The sequence below is a fragment of the Leguminivora glycinivorella genome, chromosome 2 (genome assembly GCF_023078275.1).
Source record: "Leguminivora glycinivorella isolate SPB_JAAS2020 chromosome 2, LegGlyc_1.1, whole genome shotgun sequence".
In the NCBI taxonomy this organism is placed as follows: Eukaryota; Metazoa; Arthropoda; class Insecta; order Lepidoptera; family Tortricidae; genus Leguminivora; species Leguminivora glycinivorella.
Window position 1 is genome coordinate 16,088,817 of NC_062972.1, and position 15,097 is coordinate 16,103,913.

General features: G+C 35.7%; 1 protein-coding gene across 1 annotated transcript; it reads left to right on the forward strand.

Moving 5' to 3' along the window:
• The first annotated feature begins 1,619 nt into the window (after nucleotides 1-1,619).
• Nucleotides 1,620-14,926, forward strand: LOC125237705 (eclosion hormone). Its single transcript, XM_048144866.1, has 3 exons — nucleotides 1,620-1,758; nucleotides 3,473-3,565; nucleotides 13,872-14,926. Exons 2-3 carry the CDS (start codon nucleotides 3,484-3,486, stop codon nucleotides 14,048-14,050), a joined length of 261 nt encoding a protein of 86 aa, XP_048000823.1. The 5' UTR covers nucleotides 1,620-1,758; nucleotides 3,473-3,483; the 3' UTR covers nucleotides 14,051-14,926.
• The last annotated feature ends 171 nt before the right edge of the window (nucleotides 14,927-15,097 follow it).

Here is a 15,097-nt window from a genome sequence, read left to right on the forward strand (position 1 = left end):
CAGCATGGAACTTTCTTACAAAAAAGTGGGTAGAATCATAAAGCACCGCTCGTTCATTTCTATCGTGAGAACCCCGAAAGACGAATAATGATCGCTAGCGAGGCATAATATATCTCATTATTCAAGACGAACGAGCGTAAATTAAAAGGGAAGAAAGAATTGACGTTGAAAATTGAAATTGAAAAATTTCATAATTCCGAAACGTTATAAGCCACTTTTTAAATAAAAACACGAATAACTCTGGTTTGACCAGGAGTAACAAGGAAATAGAAACTAAAAGATTAATTTCGAGACACCATGCTGTAAAAATGTTCGAACGGAATACGCGACAACCGGTCACTTCGGCGTTCGACGAAACAATGTGGGTGGCTGGTGGCGGGTCGGGGCGCGTAGGAGCCTTATGTTGCAGGTGGGGAAAACGGGACTACCAACATCGCGGCGGTGTGACGCCGGAGCGACTTACAACGAACGGTGGCGCCATCTATCGGTCCGATGCGACGTCTACGACGTACTCTCTATATAAGACCTCGGATATACAAACGGCACAAATAATAAATATTAGCTTCAATGTACGCCAAACATTATTGTTGTCATTGACGTTGTCTGTTGTTGTCTTGTTGTTGTTGTCTTAACAGAATTCGCAATACATTACCTCTTAGAAAAAACTTTCAAGGGTGATAGGTACAGCAACTGGCGTATATGCTAGCTTTTGCGTAGTTACTTAGTACATAATTACATCTATCGCATACTAGTGCGAGTGAGATGTAAACAAATTATGAAGACGACAACAAATAGATTATGGCACACTTGATAAAAGTGTATTTTTTCATTCTGAGGTTAGGCTTTAATTTAAAACAACAGCCAAAAATAACAGGCATGAATATTCAAGTATCAAGTAACTTACACATCTGTATAATTTAAAGTATGTTATGAGATGTTGTTGTTGACAAAGAAAATTGGTCGGGTACCCTTTTTGTTAAGTACATAAATGTTCATGCAAACTTTTTGATGTTATTTCAGCCTGTCGTATGAGTCCACTTTAGTTATAATGACAGAATTGGGTTCTTGTAAAGCGCCTGTAATTACGGAACCCTACTTTTAACATTGTGCTGTGCAACATATTAGTCGGTTAAGTACTTTTATTTTATAACTCTTTTGACAAATGGTTTACTGAGGTAGAACTGAACCGTAACATAGTTTATGGTTAAAGTTCAGTACATACTTAACAATGAGCATGGCCATTAACGGTTTCTGGCGACATTTTAACCGTAGGTATTGAAATTAAAGAGGTATTTAATTTGATTTAATGAATTTCATAAATAGCATTCTAAACATTTGCCCCGAAGGAGACTGGTAATCAAAGGAATGTAGAAAACATAGGTGTTTCACCCTTACCTAGTTCAATTACCAGGTGCATTGTCCTCAAAAAGAGTAGCTTAGGCATTTAAAAAGAAAAAATAAATGCCTACCTGGTATTACCACCTGTTTCAGTCATATGTATAATTAGGTGGGCGGGAAAAACACGAGCGTAGGTATGAAAAGTTTTGATTTGGTCCTTTCCTTAGAAGTGTACGGAAAGATTTACCCCCCCTCTCCCCAACACACAGGTGTATAAAACCATTTTAACAGCGTGGCCGGCTATGAGTCAAGACTAAGGATTTGTTTGGTGGGCTTGTCAGTGATTACGATCCGTATCGGATGCTGTGTGGATTGATGTCGTGAATGATATCTTTACAATCTAACTCCATGTGCCTCGAAGTAAGTGTTTACGCTTTAATTTATCGAGTTTATATTATCATTGTGTCAATTGAGTCAATATTTATGTATAGTAGTAGTTAGGTATTTGCATAAATTAGGATTTGAAAAATACCGGCAGCCTTTCAGGTTAACCATATCAATTTGATACCTGGAAATTACTTAATATTACTTATAATTTCACCGAATAAATATATTATGTTAGTCATATTTACCGTGGTGTAGGTTAAATAAGATAACGGTACATTACCATTAGGTATTTTCAGGAAAAGTAGAATTCCTCATCTGGATTCTAATTGATACATGTTCAAATACAGTAAAAATTTCAATCCGTTTCTTTTCCTCGATGTTAGGGTCGTGCGAAATGAAATATTCATAGAGCAGTGACAGAATGTTGACCCTTCTAGAATCGCTAGTTGCTTGTTTTAACATAAGGGTCTCTATTGAATAAAATTATCTTATGGGTCGGTACTTATGGAAATAGACAATGGTCCTCTTGATGTTTTTAACGAATCGGAGATATATCCTCAGAAAAAATAAGTGTAATACTTTAAATGACATGCACGCCTTCAACATCCCGGACATCCCGGTCCACAAATGGGAAGAGCTTGCACTCGCAAGTAAGTGAGCCAAGCGTTATCAGCGCGATACCTCTTCACCACTGGTACACTACACCTGCCAGAGTTGTGGTCGTTTTTGCCGCTCCCTTATTGGCTGTGTAAGCAGCCACGAAAAACGTTGTCGCCCCACCTGACACTGCTTGAATAGTCTGTTAGAGACTTGAAGGCCGATAACATAACGATGACTTGACTTGAGCACTAGATCCTATCGTAAAATAACTGTAGTATCATATTTCTGGTGTAGTGGCAATATGTTTACCTGTTTTTTTTTGACTCATCTGAGGAGCTTAAATCCACAACCTACTTTATTGAACTGAACATTTCGTTCATCTCCTGATATAATTGTCTTATACTGGCATTTTAATTTTGAGGCAACCGTGTCAGGATATTTATTATGGAATTCCCCTGAGAGTTTTCCTCATTTTAAAGATACTCTTATTATTAAGTGCAATCTGTTCAAGCGTTAAAAGTCTTTACGTGCCGTATATACCTTCGTCGAAACAAAGTTTTTCTTAAGATATTGTACTTTAATATTATTTTGTTTATACTTAGTCAATTACTCACATTCACACTTTACTAAGCATCTTAGTAGTGCTAAGGGATCTTAATTGATTTTATTATAGTGCGACATAATTTGTAGAAATTAAATAAAACAAACATTTTCAATTCAAAATTATTTCCATGTTTTAGTATTCTACATAAAAAGTTTAACAATTGCGTATCTACAGGGTGTTTGGCACATGAACCGACAAAGTTTTTGTGGGGGTTTGTGGTGTTATTTCCCTCGTTTCCGTCTTTGGTACGTTGGTCCTAGAAGCCTCGGTTTTGGAGATACGATTTTTTTTTCCTTATTCATACAAAATCTCTCAATTAAAATTAGGTTAGATTTAATGACAAACTCGCCAAAAAATTTTGTTGGTTCATGTGCCACACAATTTGTACATTGCGTACCTATTTCAATTATTTCAAGTAAGTGGCATCAAGTAATTTTCTACAATTTTATGTCCTTATCATTAAGAATTTAATGGTTGATGTATTTACAAAAAAATATGGATTATAAAACAGACTGGAACACATCATGTAACTCGTAATTACAGATCAGCTGACAATGTCTGGAAAGTTCTCAGCAGCCCTGCTCCTCGCCGTTTTGGTAGTCAGCCTCGGCATCATAAACTGCAGTCCTGCTATCGGTGAGTTTTTAACCAAGTTTATTTCCAAGCTGAATGGCTGAATGGGATGGAAGGAAGTAATTTCTAGTCTGGATTATAAAGTGAAATAGATATCGATGGCCGAGCTGGGAATCGAACTCGACCCGTCTTCAACATACTCGAGTAAGTAGTCTTTACCTTTAGACCATCAGGTCTATGTACCTATCTATATCAGTTTTTAATTTTATGCAAATCTAGTGATTGCAATTTATGCCAATCTAGTGACTATTGAAAACAAATGAACATACGAGTAATTGCATTATCTAGCGCTTGTCAAAACCTACGTTATTAATTTATTATATTACTTATTTCACTATATCTAAGTACTTACGAAATATTTGTCTCATAAATTATATGTATTGCTTATAAAGCCAATAAAATATCTAGTTAGGTTAGGTACCTAGTACGAAGCCTGGATAAAATATTACTTTTGTGTTATAACCGTCATAAATTTACCGAGCTTAGATATTAAGCCCCAGGATAGTAAAATAATAAAACGCATACTCGATATAATACCTACTGATCTACTGCCTGTTATTGATATAAAACATTACTCATTCACAATAAAATATTAGTGATGCTGTTAAAGCTCAAAAAAACGTGAGTCATTATAGCAAACTCATAATGGACTGGAAAAGAAACCTTTGGTAGGTTCGGTAAGGTCTCAAAAGATTAAAACAATGTAGATTGTAAATCGCAAAATATTGGTATGATTCGATCCATATACAATTTCATTTCATTTCATTTATTCAGTCACATAATAAACTTACAGTAATATCACCAACCAATACGTAATAGGTTAACAAAGCAGTTTCACAACTGCTGGCCTAGCCAAAGTGACGATCGATTGCAGCTGGTATAACCTAATAATCTTAATCATTCAATGAAAATGCTTTGTGTAGCTCTATCACTCTTTTATATTAGTGCGACAGTGAACAGTTTGCTGCCATTCGCTACGAAAGTTTAACGATTGATAGTTACGAGTATATTTCTGCTACGAACTGGTAGCTATATTTTATAGATTATATTATATTCACCTACCATATGTAGGTACCTACTGTCATACCACGTGGGAATGACTAAAGAATTAAGAAGAAGCATAGCTTGATCGTCATCTACAACTGAAATTGTTATCATGGAAAATGATGACTTCGTAGATACGTGTTAATTACCTTAATAAATTTCCCATAACCGCTTACTCACAATAGCTATGTCCACGTAGTACAATAATTAGCCAATTAAATATTGCCCCATAAGTATTTAATGACCCTGACTTGGCAAATACCTAGAGAATAAGTATCAAACTACATAAATTATGTGTACGATGAATAAATATGACTCATTTCTCAAACATTCCATTAATTATATACATCACACAGGAAACATATTTTTTTTGCTGAATTCACATAGCAGCAGACAAAAAGTTGCGCCAAACGAAATTAAGACCCAGACTGTTTTTTGTGACTTCATGAGTCAATTCTATGTAATGTAATTCAGATGCCCAGGCTCATATAACTAGTGATATCTATGTAGATACATAAATAATTATTTTGTTAAGTAATTACTTAGCTACTAACGGATGCTACCTCCTACGAGCGCGAGAGTAGACGTCGAGCTTTTTAAAATTTCAAACGCATTAGAATAACACCTTTAATAGTAGCGCTTTATTGCTACATAGAAAATATTATTTCATTTCATTTATTTCGTGTTATTTATTTACGTACAAAATTGAGTTCAAAATAAACATTTCTTATTTTTCAATACATTTAATTAATAAAGAAACTATCGTAAGCTATTAACTATCGTCATTAAGAAACACCAAGGAATATATTTTTATTAATTAGCTATTAAAGAATTCCTTTCGAAGTTCTAATTTGATTCTAATGGACATTTTTGAAAAGATACGCCGGGACAAGAGTCACGTATCCCTTTTAGGTCGATCTCCCTTGTAGACCGAAGCGTAGGTCTTCGCTTTGTATGTCCGGATGCAATCTCCTTTCGTATGTCCGGATGTTCCCATTCAACAGGTCGAAATTTTCAACCGATTCTCGTGATTAAATAAATAAAAAGTTCGATACATCATTTGGATTCTTTCCAAAATGCGGATGTATTGTTTTTTACGTTTACATTTTTTAAGCATAACGCAGAATCAAAATCACTAAGTTTGTATGAGCCACAATACCTCTCACGAGTCACGTGCAATAAGCTCCTCATTTAGTGTCTGTCTGGCGTAAATCAAATAAACCACACTGAGATTTAGAAATTAAGTTACATTGCGGGGTGAGATCAGGTTTGCGTAAATCAAATAAACCACACTGATTCGTTTCTTCGAATGTGATTATCTTATGGCGTATCCGGTTTCATCAATATTTAAACATCCCGATTCGAAGAACGTTTTTAAGATATCACACCGAAACGATACTGATCTGTCCGTAAAAAGTTGAAGAAATACCACTTTGTCACTGACGACGATCTACGTATTTTACTATAGGTACTATTAAATTTATGAATTGAGCCAAAGACAAATGCCAATACGAGATTTAAAAACTAATCAATATCTAGACAAGTTGTGGAAAGTTTTCCTTCTGTTAAGTCCTTCAGTAAGGTACGAGTAAACACAATTTCATTGCTCTCAATACTAAACAAATAATACCTACTTCTTAGGTATCTATTATTACCTACCTACATAAATTAATATATCGCATTCTATCAAAATTTCAAAACCATACAAAAATATTGAGAATCGACGAGAGTGTAACAAACTAACATAAATACTTGGGGAAAACATACTGCGCTATTTAGCCAATAAAGTACCGGGCGAAGGGTTTTTACCGAATCGACCTCATGGAGTGGAAATGAGATATTTTATTTACCTAGTTGTTTAATTTGTCTTGTTTGATATAATGGATTTTGCCGTTTTTCTTTTATGCAAAGTACGTTGTAATATGACGATGTGACGTGTAAATTATTATTTATGAATAAATGATTGATTGATTGATTGATTACGCCACTTAGATATTACCAGCCAAAAAATGTTTTGTGATTGTCTAGAACTAATAGTAAAATACTGGATGAAATAAAGTAAAAGGCCGTAAACTTTTTAAGACCAAATATACGATGTGTTTACTCTTTCGTCTGCAGACTAGGTACCTATTTACATCCAGCCGCAAAAAGTCTCCGGATGTTTTTTTTAATCGGATACTTTAGTTATATTAGGAAAGAATAGTACGTCTCGTTAGCTTGACTTAGTATGCAGGTATATATCCGGCAAAAAACACGATATGGCATGCATGTAAATATTGCTTTTACGTTATAAAAATAATATAAGATACTCCTTTTACAATTCACGCACAGAAATAATGTAATGTTTATGTGTTATTAGTTATAGATATATAAGCTACATAGCTTCCTTGGCCTGGACTAGGGATTGCAGTACCGGTACTGTTTTAAAGAACCGGGATTTTCGGTACCGAAGCAATATGGAACCGGGATTTCCCGGGATTTTCGGTACTTTCGGGACTGGTCTAATTTTTTCGCTTTTTCAAATGAAACAACATATTTTTTGGCATTTTATATCTTTTATTATTATATTACCATAACCGAACCGCACCGCCTTCGCTCGGCGTATTATTTTATCTGCCTTTTTTATTTATTAATATTATAATGAATCGGGAGAACAAGCTAAAAATCGTGAAGTATTCCGCCTATCTGGCAACCATAGGCATCAATGGTTACCGTTGCAATACATTGCTCCGATTAAGCGACCTGCCATTACTAGGAGATGTTTAATCGCTTAGTAAAATAAATAAGACAAATACTATTAAAGAAATATAATAATTGATTATAGACTGGCAGTAAAACCTCACAAAATTCCCCAAACATGTAATTTGAAGCTAAGAATGTAACCTAAAGGAAACAAAACATTTCAGATGGTGCACTATTTTTTTGCTAGTCAGAGGGAACGTTCTCGAGAAAATTAGTCATTTTCTGGAAATTTCTGTGGAATATACCACATTATATGTAAACATTTTTTAAAAGTTAAGCATGTTTATAGCAGTTATCCTTAAAAGTTAGACTTAAGCCATTGCCGACTTTTTAATAAGATATAAATAAAATAAAATAAATAAATATTGGGGACACCTTACACAGATCAACTTAGCCCCAAACTAAGCATAGCTTGTACTATGGGTGCTAAGCGACGATATACATACTTAAATAGATAAATTATACATACTTATATGTATACATAGAAAACATCCATGACTCAGGAACAAATATCTGTGCTCATCACACAAATAAATGCCCTTACCGGGATTCGAACCCAGGACCGTGGCTTAGCAGGCAGGGTCACTACCGACTGAGCCAGACTGGTCGTCGATATATAAGATAATAAGATATATAAGATAATAAGATTTATAAGAGCGACAATTCCATACATTATTTTGTTATAAGTTGATCGGTACGTACGGGCAGGGTTTTTGATTGTAGCTCTTAAGCAGCGTGATTTTTACCGACTTTTAGCACATGTTTTAATAATCAATTTATAATAACAGATCATACATAGGTGAAAAACGCATAAATATCCGTTTAGTAGTTTTTGAATCTATTGCAAAATTCGCGAACACAGTTTTATAACATGCAGAGAAATCAGTCAAATGAGAAATGAGATTGAGAGAGAAAAAATAAATACACAAATTAATATAACAAACCTTCACCAAAAATACAAAACTCGACTACTAAACTGGCTACTGGGGCTAGCTAGGGTCCTAGGGTATCGCGGTGGCCACGGCTGCAAGGCAGCCACTGCCACCCGCTATTAAATAGTGACTAAGCGCGTGTTATTGTACCTATGCCTATTTTTTAACTGTTTAAATAATATAAAGAGAAATAAATAAATTTTGTAGCAAAAAATGTCACTAAAAAGAATTTCCCGAAAATACCGAAAGTACCGGGATTTTTCAAGTTGATTTCCCGGTTCTTTGCTTGGCCAAAAATCCCGGGAATTCCCGGTACTTTCGGTACCGGTATTTCCCGGGAGCAAACCCTAGCCTGGACCAATATGCAATTGGCTGATTTTTATTTAGTTTCTGTTATCGATTTAATCATGTCTCTGTCGCTAATAGAAGAAAAAGCCTAACGCAAAACCACTTCACTGTCAATCGACCACTCGTAATAAGTATCAAAAACAATACACTCTTTTTTGGAGCAGTCGTGTAAAAATACCAAATTGTGACACTGCATTCTAGAAACAAATTGCAAAATCCATGTGGGAACGAATGTGTGAGATTTCACAAAAAGGCATTAAAGGATGTCACGTAAACAGATGGAAAGCAGTCATAGAAGAGTCGCATGCGAACCGAGGCAATGACCCCAATCGGCAGATTTGACCGGTTTGCTTTCGCCGTGTGTTTTGTTACGCAATTTCACCTTAGCCGCTTACACTTGACCTCGTGATGACAGTTCGAGTTACAAACGACGAGCTCAAGATAATCTGGCAAATATGGGCCCTGACACGTCCTCGGCTTATCCGGCCCAAACAATTGTGCACCTAACCTTATAAAGAAAACTAAAAAAAGATAACTTAGATATTCATATTAATCAGGTACAGACTACATTATACAGGGTGAAATAAGAAGGACCAGCCATACTTTACATAGTGACTTTTAAGATCATAATGAACAACTTTTAATATGGAAACAATGCTGATGCAGCAAATAAAAAATCTGGCTGTTCCACAGAAATAACCGGCATCACGTCAGTCGGAACGTATGGAACAGTAAATTTTTGCGATTTCAGCATTGGTCAAAAAAGTTGTTCATTATGACCTAAACAGTCATTATGCTATGGCTGGTCCTTTTTACATTTCAGCCAGTATAAACACATAGGTCATCTCGGCACAATATTTAATTCTGTAGGTACATGCTTAAATATTAGATTAGATACCTCCATGTAGGTAATTATTTGAAAGTTACAACTAAGTATAATATGAAAATACACCTACATAAGTTTTAAGACAATAATATGTAGTGGCATCTATACTTAGTAGGTTCGTAAAAGCGACTTTACGAAAAGGGCTTAGTGAGTTCGAAAGTTCCGAAGAGCCGAATAGAATACGTAAAGTGCTTTGCATGAGCATTTCAGCTGTCGCCTAAATAGAAACTGAAGTGTCCTTTCCGAAGGGTTAGAGAGATTTTGTTTTTCATAAAGGACAAAAGATGGGTGAAGGAGGGTCCGCACTACAGTTATAGGTAAGCAATGGCGAATTTTTTCATCTTTGAGAATTTCTAGGGAATTTGTAGTTCTCTGTAATAATTTGAAGCGAATGCTTACTAAGGGCCGATTGCATCAAACCGTCTGACATCGTTAGCGTTCGTTACATTTTATTGTATCGGAAGTTCCATAGACATCTGTTGCGTGACGATGATGTGTGTCTGTCAAATGTGGTTGGTGCAACTGGCCCTAAGAGCAAGAAATATTCAGGTTACATCTAAATCTTAGGGTGTCTAAGAGCCCTCCAAATAAGCAACGGAGTATAGTTAATGAGTATAATTTTCTTTCATTGACTTGGTAAGCTAACTACGCGCTTTTACGACGGGGATTTTAGGCTGAGAAGCTGTATGTTTAGTTAAATAAGTAAGTACATCTACTCATAAGCTCCTACTCGAATTAATTTTAGATCAGGGTACCTAGCCGAGGTCACAATCGCTCTCCCTATCGCTCTTCTGAAGTGGCACGACAGAGCCAGACTGCATTTCCTTTGCCACGTAGCGTCAACGATTGTCACCTTAGCTAGGCCGGCGGGTAGTCTTATGTAAATATCTTTAAAGCGGGTCTACTTATGTGAATTTGCGATGTTTATTATAATGAGCAATGATAATGAATTCATAAATTTTAATCTTAATAACTTTCTGTCTAGACTTCAAGAGTGCCTCTTACCTTAACAAAAACACTTACAATTACTTAACAAACTTACAATCTTTCTTCGAAGTACTTATACAGCAGTTACAAAAATCAAGAACTCTTATTTTTGGTGATTTTAACTTCAACCTACTCAATCAAGACCGATATACCAATGAATACATAGACATAATAGAAAGTAACGGATACACAATTTTAAATAAAATAGAAGACAACTACTCAACGCGGGATACAGACCTGACAAAATCCATAATTGATCACATCTTTACTAACCTAAAAGAAAATGATTTTCATTTGGCAATCTTAGACACACCTTTATCAGACCATAACAGTTGTACCTGGAAATGAAAAATTATAAACCAAAGCTAATAAAACGCACAGAGTATGTCGCAATAGACTATAATCATCTGTATAAAACAATAAATGATAATGCACATACCAATTTAGACCATGAATACTCCTTGTTAGAAGATCGAATATTAACTTGTATAAACAGCAGTAAGGTAAATAAAACTAAAATACTTAATCCTCCGCGAAATGACTGAAATGATAAGCAAGGACATACTGGATAAAATTAAACAGCGAAACAAACTTTGGAAAGAACACAAAAACAATCCAGATATAAAAGAAAAGAAAGAGGAATTCATTAAACTAAGGAATGAAGTTACTAGGATCATCCAAAGACGAAAAAGCTCCTATTACCATAAATCTTTTGATGCCTGCAGGAAGAATCCAGCCAAAATGTGGACTCTAATAAACTCACTGTCGAAAAATAAACATAAAGAAGAACACGTTCCTAAATCGCTAGAAACCGAAGCCGGCAGCGTGACGAACCTCAGTGACATATGCGACAGTTTCAACGAGTATTTTTCAAATATTGGGACTATACTAGCAAGTAAGATACCTATGCAATAAACAACCGTATCACTGCTCCCCATCACGAACCGTAATAGCTACGAATGTTCTTTCAGAGTTCTCTCCCTGTACAATCGAAGAAATAACTAAAATAATCAATAATCTAAGTGCTAATACTAGTTCAGGTTTGGATGGGATGACTACAAAATCGCTAAAATGTATCAACAAAGCAATAGTGCAAGAACTAACTGATTGTTTTAACAAATGTTTAAGAGAAGAGGATATTTTCCTGATAGCCTTAAGCTTGCAAAAATCACTCCCATATATAAAAACGGTAAAAAGTCAGACCCTTCCAATTATCGCCCCATTTCAGTGCTTCCGGTTCTATCAAAATTACTGGAAAAACTAATAAAAAATCGCTTTGAAACACATTTGCAATGAATTTCCTTTACAATAAACAATATGGGTTTAGGCAATACTCGAACACACTTACTGCAACTGTAGACCTAGTTACTAAAATCAAAGTAGCCATAGATAGTAAAAAAGTAGTCCTAGGAGTGTTCATTGATTTAAAAAAGGCCTTTGATACTGTTAGCCACGAAATACTTTTGAACAAACTAAAATGTATCAGGGTCACTGGTGCTGCGTTTAAAATGTTCCAGTCTTATCTTTCCAATAGAAAACAAATAGTTAAACTAGGGAACCAGAAAAGTAAGTCTCTCCCTGTCACATACGGGGTTCCACAAGGCTCGATACTCGGCCCGTTACTTTTTTTTGGTTTACATAAATAACATACACGAGATCGGACTAAAAGGTGACCCAACACTATATGCTGACGATACCAGCCTCTTCTATTTCGGTAATTCAATCCAGGATCTTATTTGTGAAGCTCAAACAGACTTAAATATACTAAACAAATGGTTCCATAGCAACCTTTTAACTATAAATGTTACGAAAACGAATTACATCATTTTCGCACCAAAAAATAAAAAACTTCATTTTGTAGATTCCTTAAAAATAAATAATCAGCCTATCAATAGAGTAGAACAAGAAAAGTACCTCGGTCTTATATTAGACAAACAACTAACATGGCAACCGCATATTAGCAAAATCAAAACTAAAATAAATTCCCTCACAGGCGCATTGCGAGGTATAACCCGTTGTCTCCCGATGCGAGTTCGTTATACCATTTACAACACATTTGTAAAACCACATTTAGACTACCTCATTGAAATATGGGGCTCTGCCGCTGCCATACACTTGAACGCTATCCAACGCGCACAAAATAAGCTAATAAAGGTCCTGTTTAATCTCGATTACCTTACACCCTCTATAACATTATACAAAAAGACAAAAATAATGAATATAAGTCAAAGTTATAAATACAATACCTGTGTACTAATACGTCAAATAATACAAAATAAACTTCATATTCAAACATCATTTAAAAAGAAACAAGATATACAAAAAATTAAATTAAGAAACTGCAATAACTTGGTACTCCGACCGCCCCGTACTAATTACGGAAAAAAAACTGTCCTCTATGAAGGTGCAAATTTGTATAACAAGCTACCCTTAAGCATAAAAGATGCAAAATCAATGGTACTTTTTAAAAAATTACTTAAACATTACGTGACTGACCAAGCACGCTCTGAGACACGCAACTCGCTTTAAGCCACATCTATCCAACCTTAATCTGTGTTCACCGCGCGTTATCTATCGCTTGGGTTTAGTGTAAGCGTAAAGTCGTAAACACACATTTTTTTGTGCAGTTATATTTTCTGATCTTTATTTTGTTTGTCTACCTACTAATTTTATGTTTACCCTACGAACACATACCAACTCTTTTTGTATACTATTAGTTTAGAAACTGGTAAATTATTATTGTACCTACATAATGTAAAAAAATAAGTTATAATTATTTAGGTTAAGCACTTCTTTTGTAATCAAATTATAATACGCATACATACGCTCAACATAGTTAAGTTAGTGTTAATTTCTCATGTAAGTGAATTGTAAATATTCTTATGAGAAAATAAACTTCTTTAAACCGAAAACTAACTTAAATAGTTCGTATATCAAGCAAGTTTGTTATTATTAATTGCCTAGGTAGGTATAAGATGTCTAGGAGGTTTGAAGTGCCGAATGGTCTAAATGATTATATAAAACGAATTCGATACTTTTTTTTACCTTTTGTTTATCCAGCCTGACCAGAAATATATGACTATTGTCAGGAGGACGCTGTTATTCTGATATATGGGATGACAGTTCAAGTGCCGTAGCCGAATGGCATTTCTGCGACGCGAAACGAAAACGAAACACCGCGAAAGGTTGTCTGGCTCTGTCGTGCCAATACGCAAGAGCGATAGAGATATTAGAGATAGATATCTACGAGCGTTTCGTTTCGTGAGCGTTTCGTAAGCGTATGTGCCATTCGGCTACGCACACATGCTTTACCTACCTATGACTTGACTCCCAACACATATTTCATGACCACCATGTTTTACCATTGCAGCGTCCGGCTTCGACCCCCTGGAGGTGTGCATAGAAAACTGCGCGCAATGCAAGAAGATGCTGGGTGACTGGTTCCAGGGCCCGCTTTGTGCGGAAACGTGCTTCAAACTCAGGGGCAAAGTCATCCCGGAGTGCGAGAACTTCGCATCCATATCGCCTTTTATTGTCAACAAATTTTAATGCGTTAAACAAAATGTCGAATGCTCGATAAGACGGCTATTCTTTCTTGACACTGATGATGTGATGATTCGAATGGGTTGTTGAGATTTGTAACATTTTTAAATTTTAGTGGCACCTATTGATATTTATTGGAAGATGTTACTAGCTAATCTTGCCGATAGCTTTAGGACCAGAAACTAATCCTATACTAGTTACGCAACCTGGGCAATCTAGGTCAGTTTAAGTAAAGATACGTTATACAATCTACTTATGCTATTTCAGTGAAAATGTTTGCATTGCAAATTGCTAAGTGACATAATTTTGGCATCTTTCGTTTGCTCGAATATCAAATTTCGATCTTTTCTTACTAGGAAATTTTATTGCTCTGTGTATAGCGTGTATTAAGAATGACGGGATAGGAGAAACACACATATTTTTTCTAAGAGCCAATTTTCGCATGCGATTTTCATTTTAATTACATTGCGGTATTTGATTCGTGTGCTGAATTGTATGTAAAATCAGTCCGCGATGTAACTAAAATCGCATGCGAGTTCGGGTTCGGACGCCGTCTAAATCAGCCTTAATAAGAGGTTAAAAAGTCTAATCAAAGTTAAAGGAAATTGCGCGGCCCTCGCATAAAGGTTTCATAACGCCCATGTGATCATAAATACAACGTTACGTTATTCTAAATTACCCCCTAACGGGTGATTACCTTTAAATCACTTTTTCACGATTAAAGTTTGCGAGCGCTCGAATAAATAGGTACGTAACTTTGACCAGTGTTCTAACTTTGTTCCGCTTTTCTATATTTGTACAAAAGCTATTTAAAGAAAGGTCTTTTGACATTCCCAAGAAAAGGGACCTCTTAGCGTTTCCGATGTGAGCGTTTACGGCCCCTTAAACGCGGCTTTTCAACCCATTATCGGGAACTCAGAAAATTTGTCAACTAGTAAATCAATGTGGATTTCGTGCACTCGACGACCCGAATATGAGTGAGCGTCAGAATGGCGGGTGTACATCAAGCAATCCTGGTGTGGTATACGTCAGGAGTTAGTGCTAGCAATGTGC

Excerpts from the sequence above, each read along its gene's own strand:
- LOC125237705 (XM_048144866.1), top strand. The coding sequence starts at position 3,484 with ATGTCTGGAAAGTTCTCAGCAGCCCTGCTCCTCGCCGTTTTGGTAGTC. Across the intron at positions 3,566-13,871 it reads AAACTGCAGTCCTGCTATCG|CGTCCGGCTTCGACCCCCTG; the intron begins GTGAGTTTTTAA and ends TTACCATTGCAG.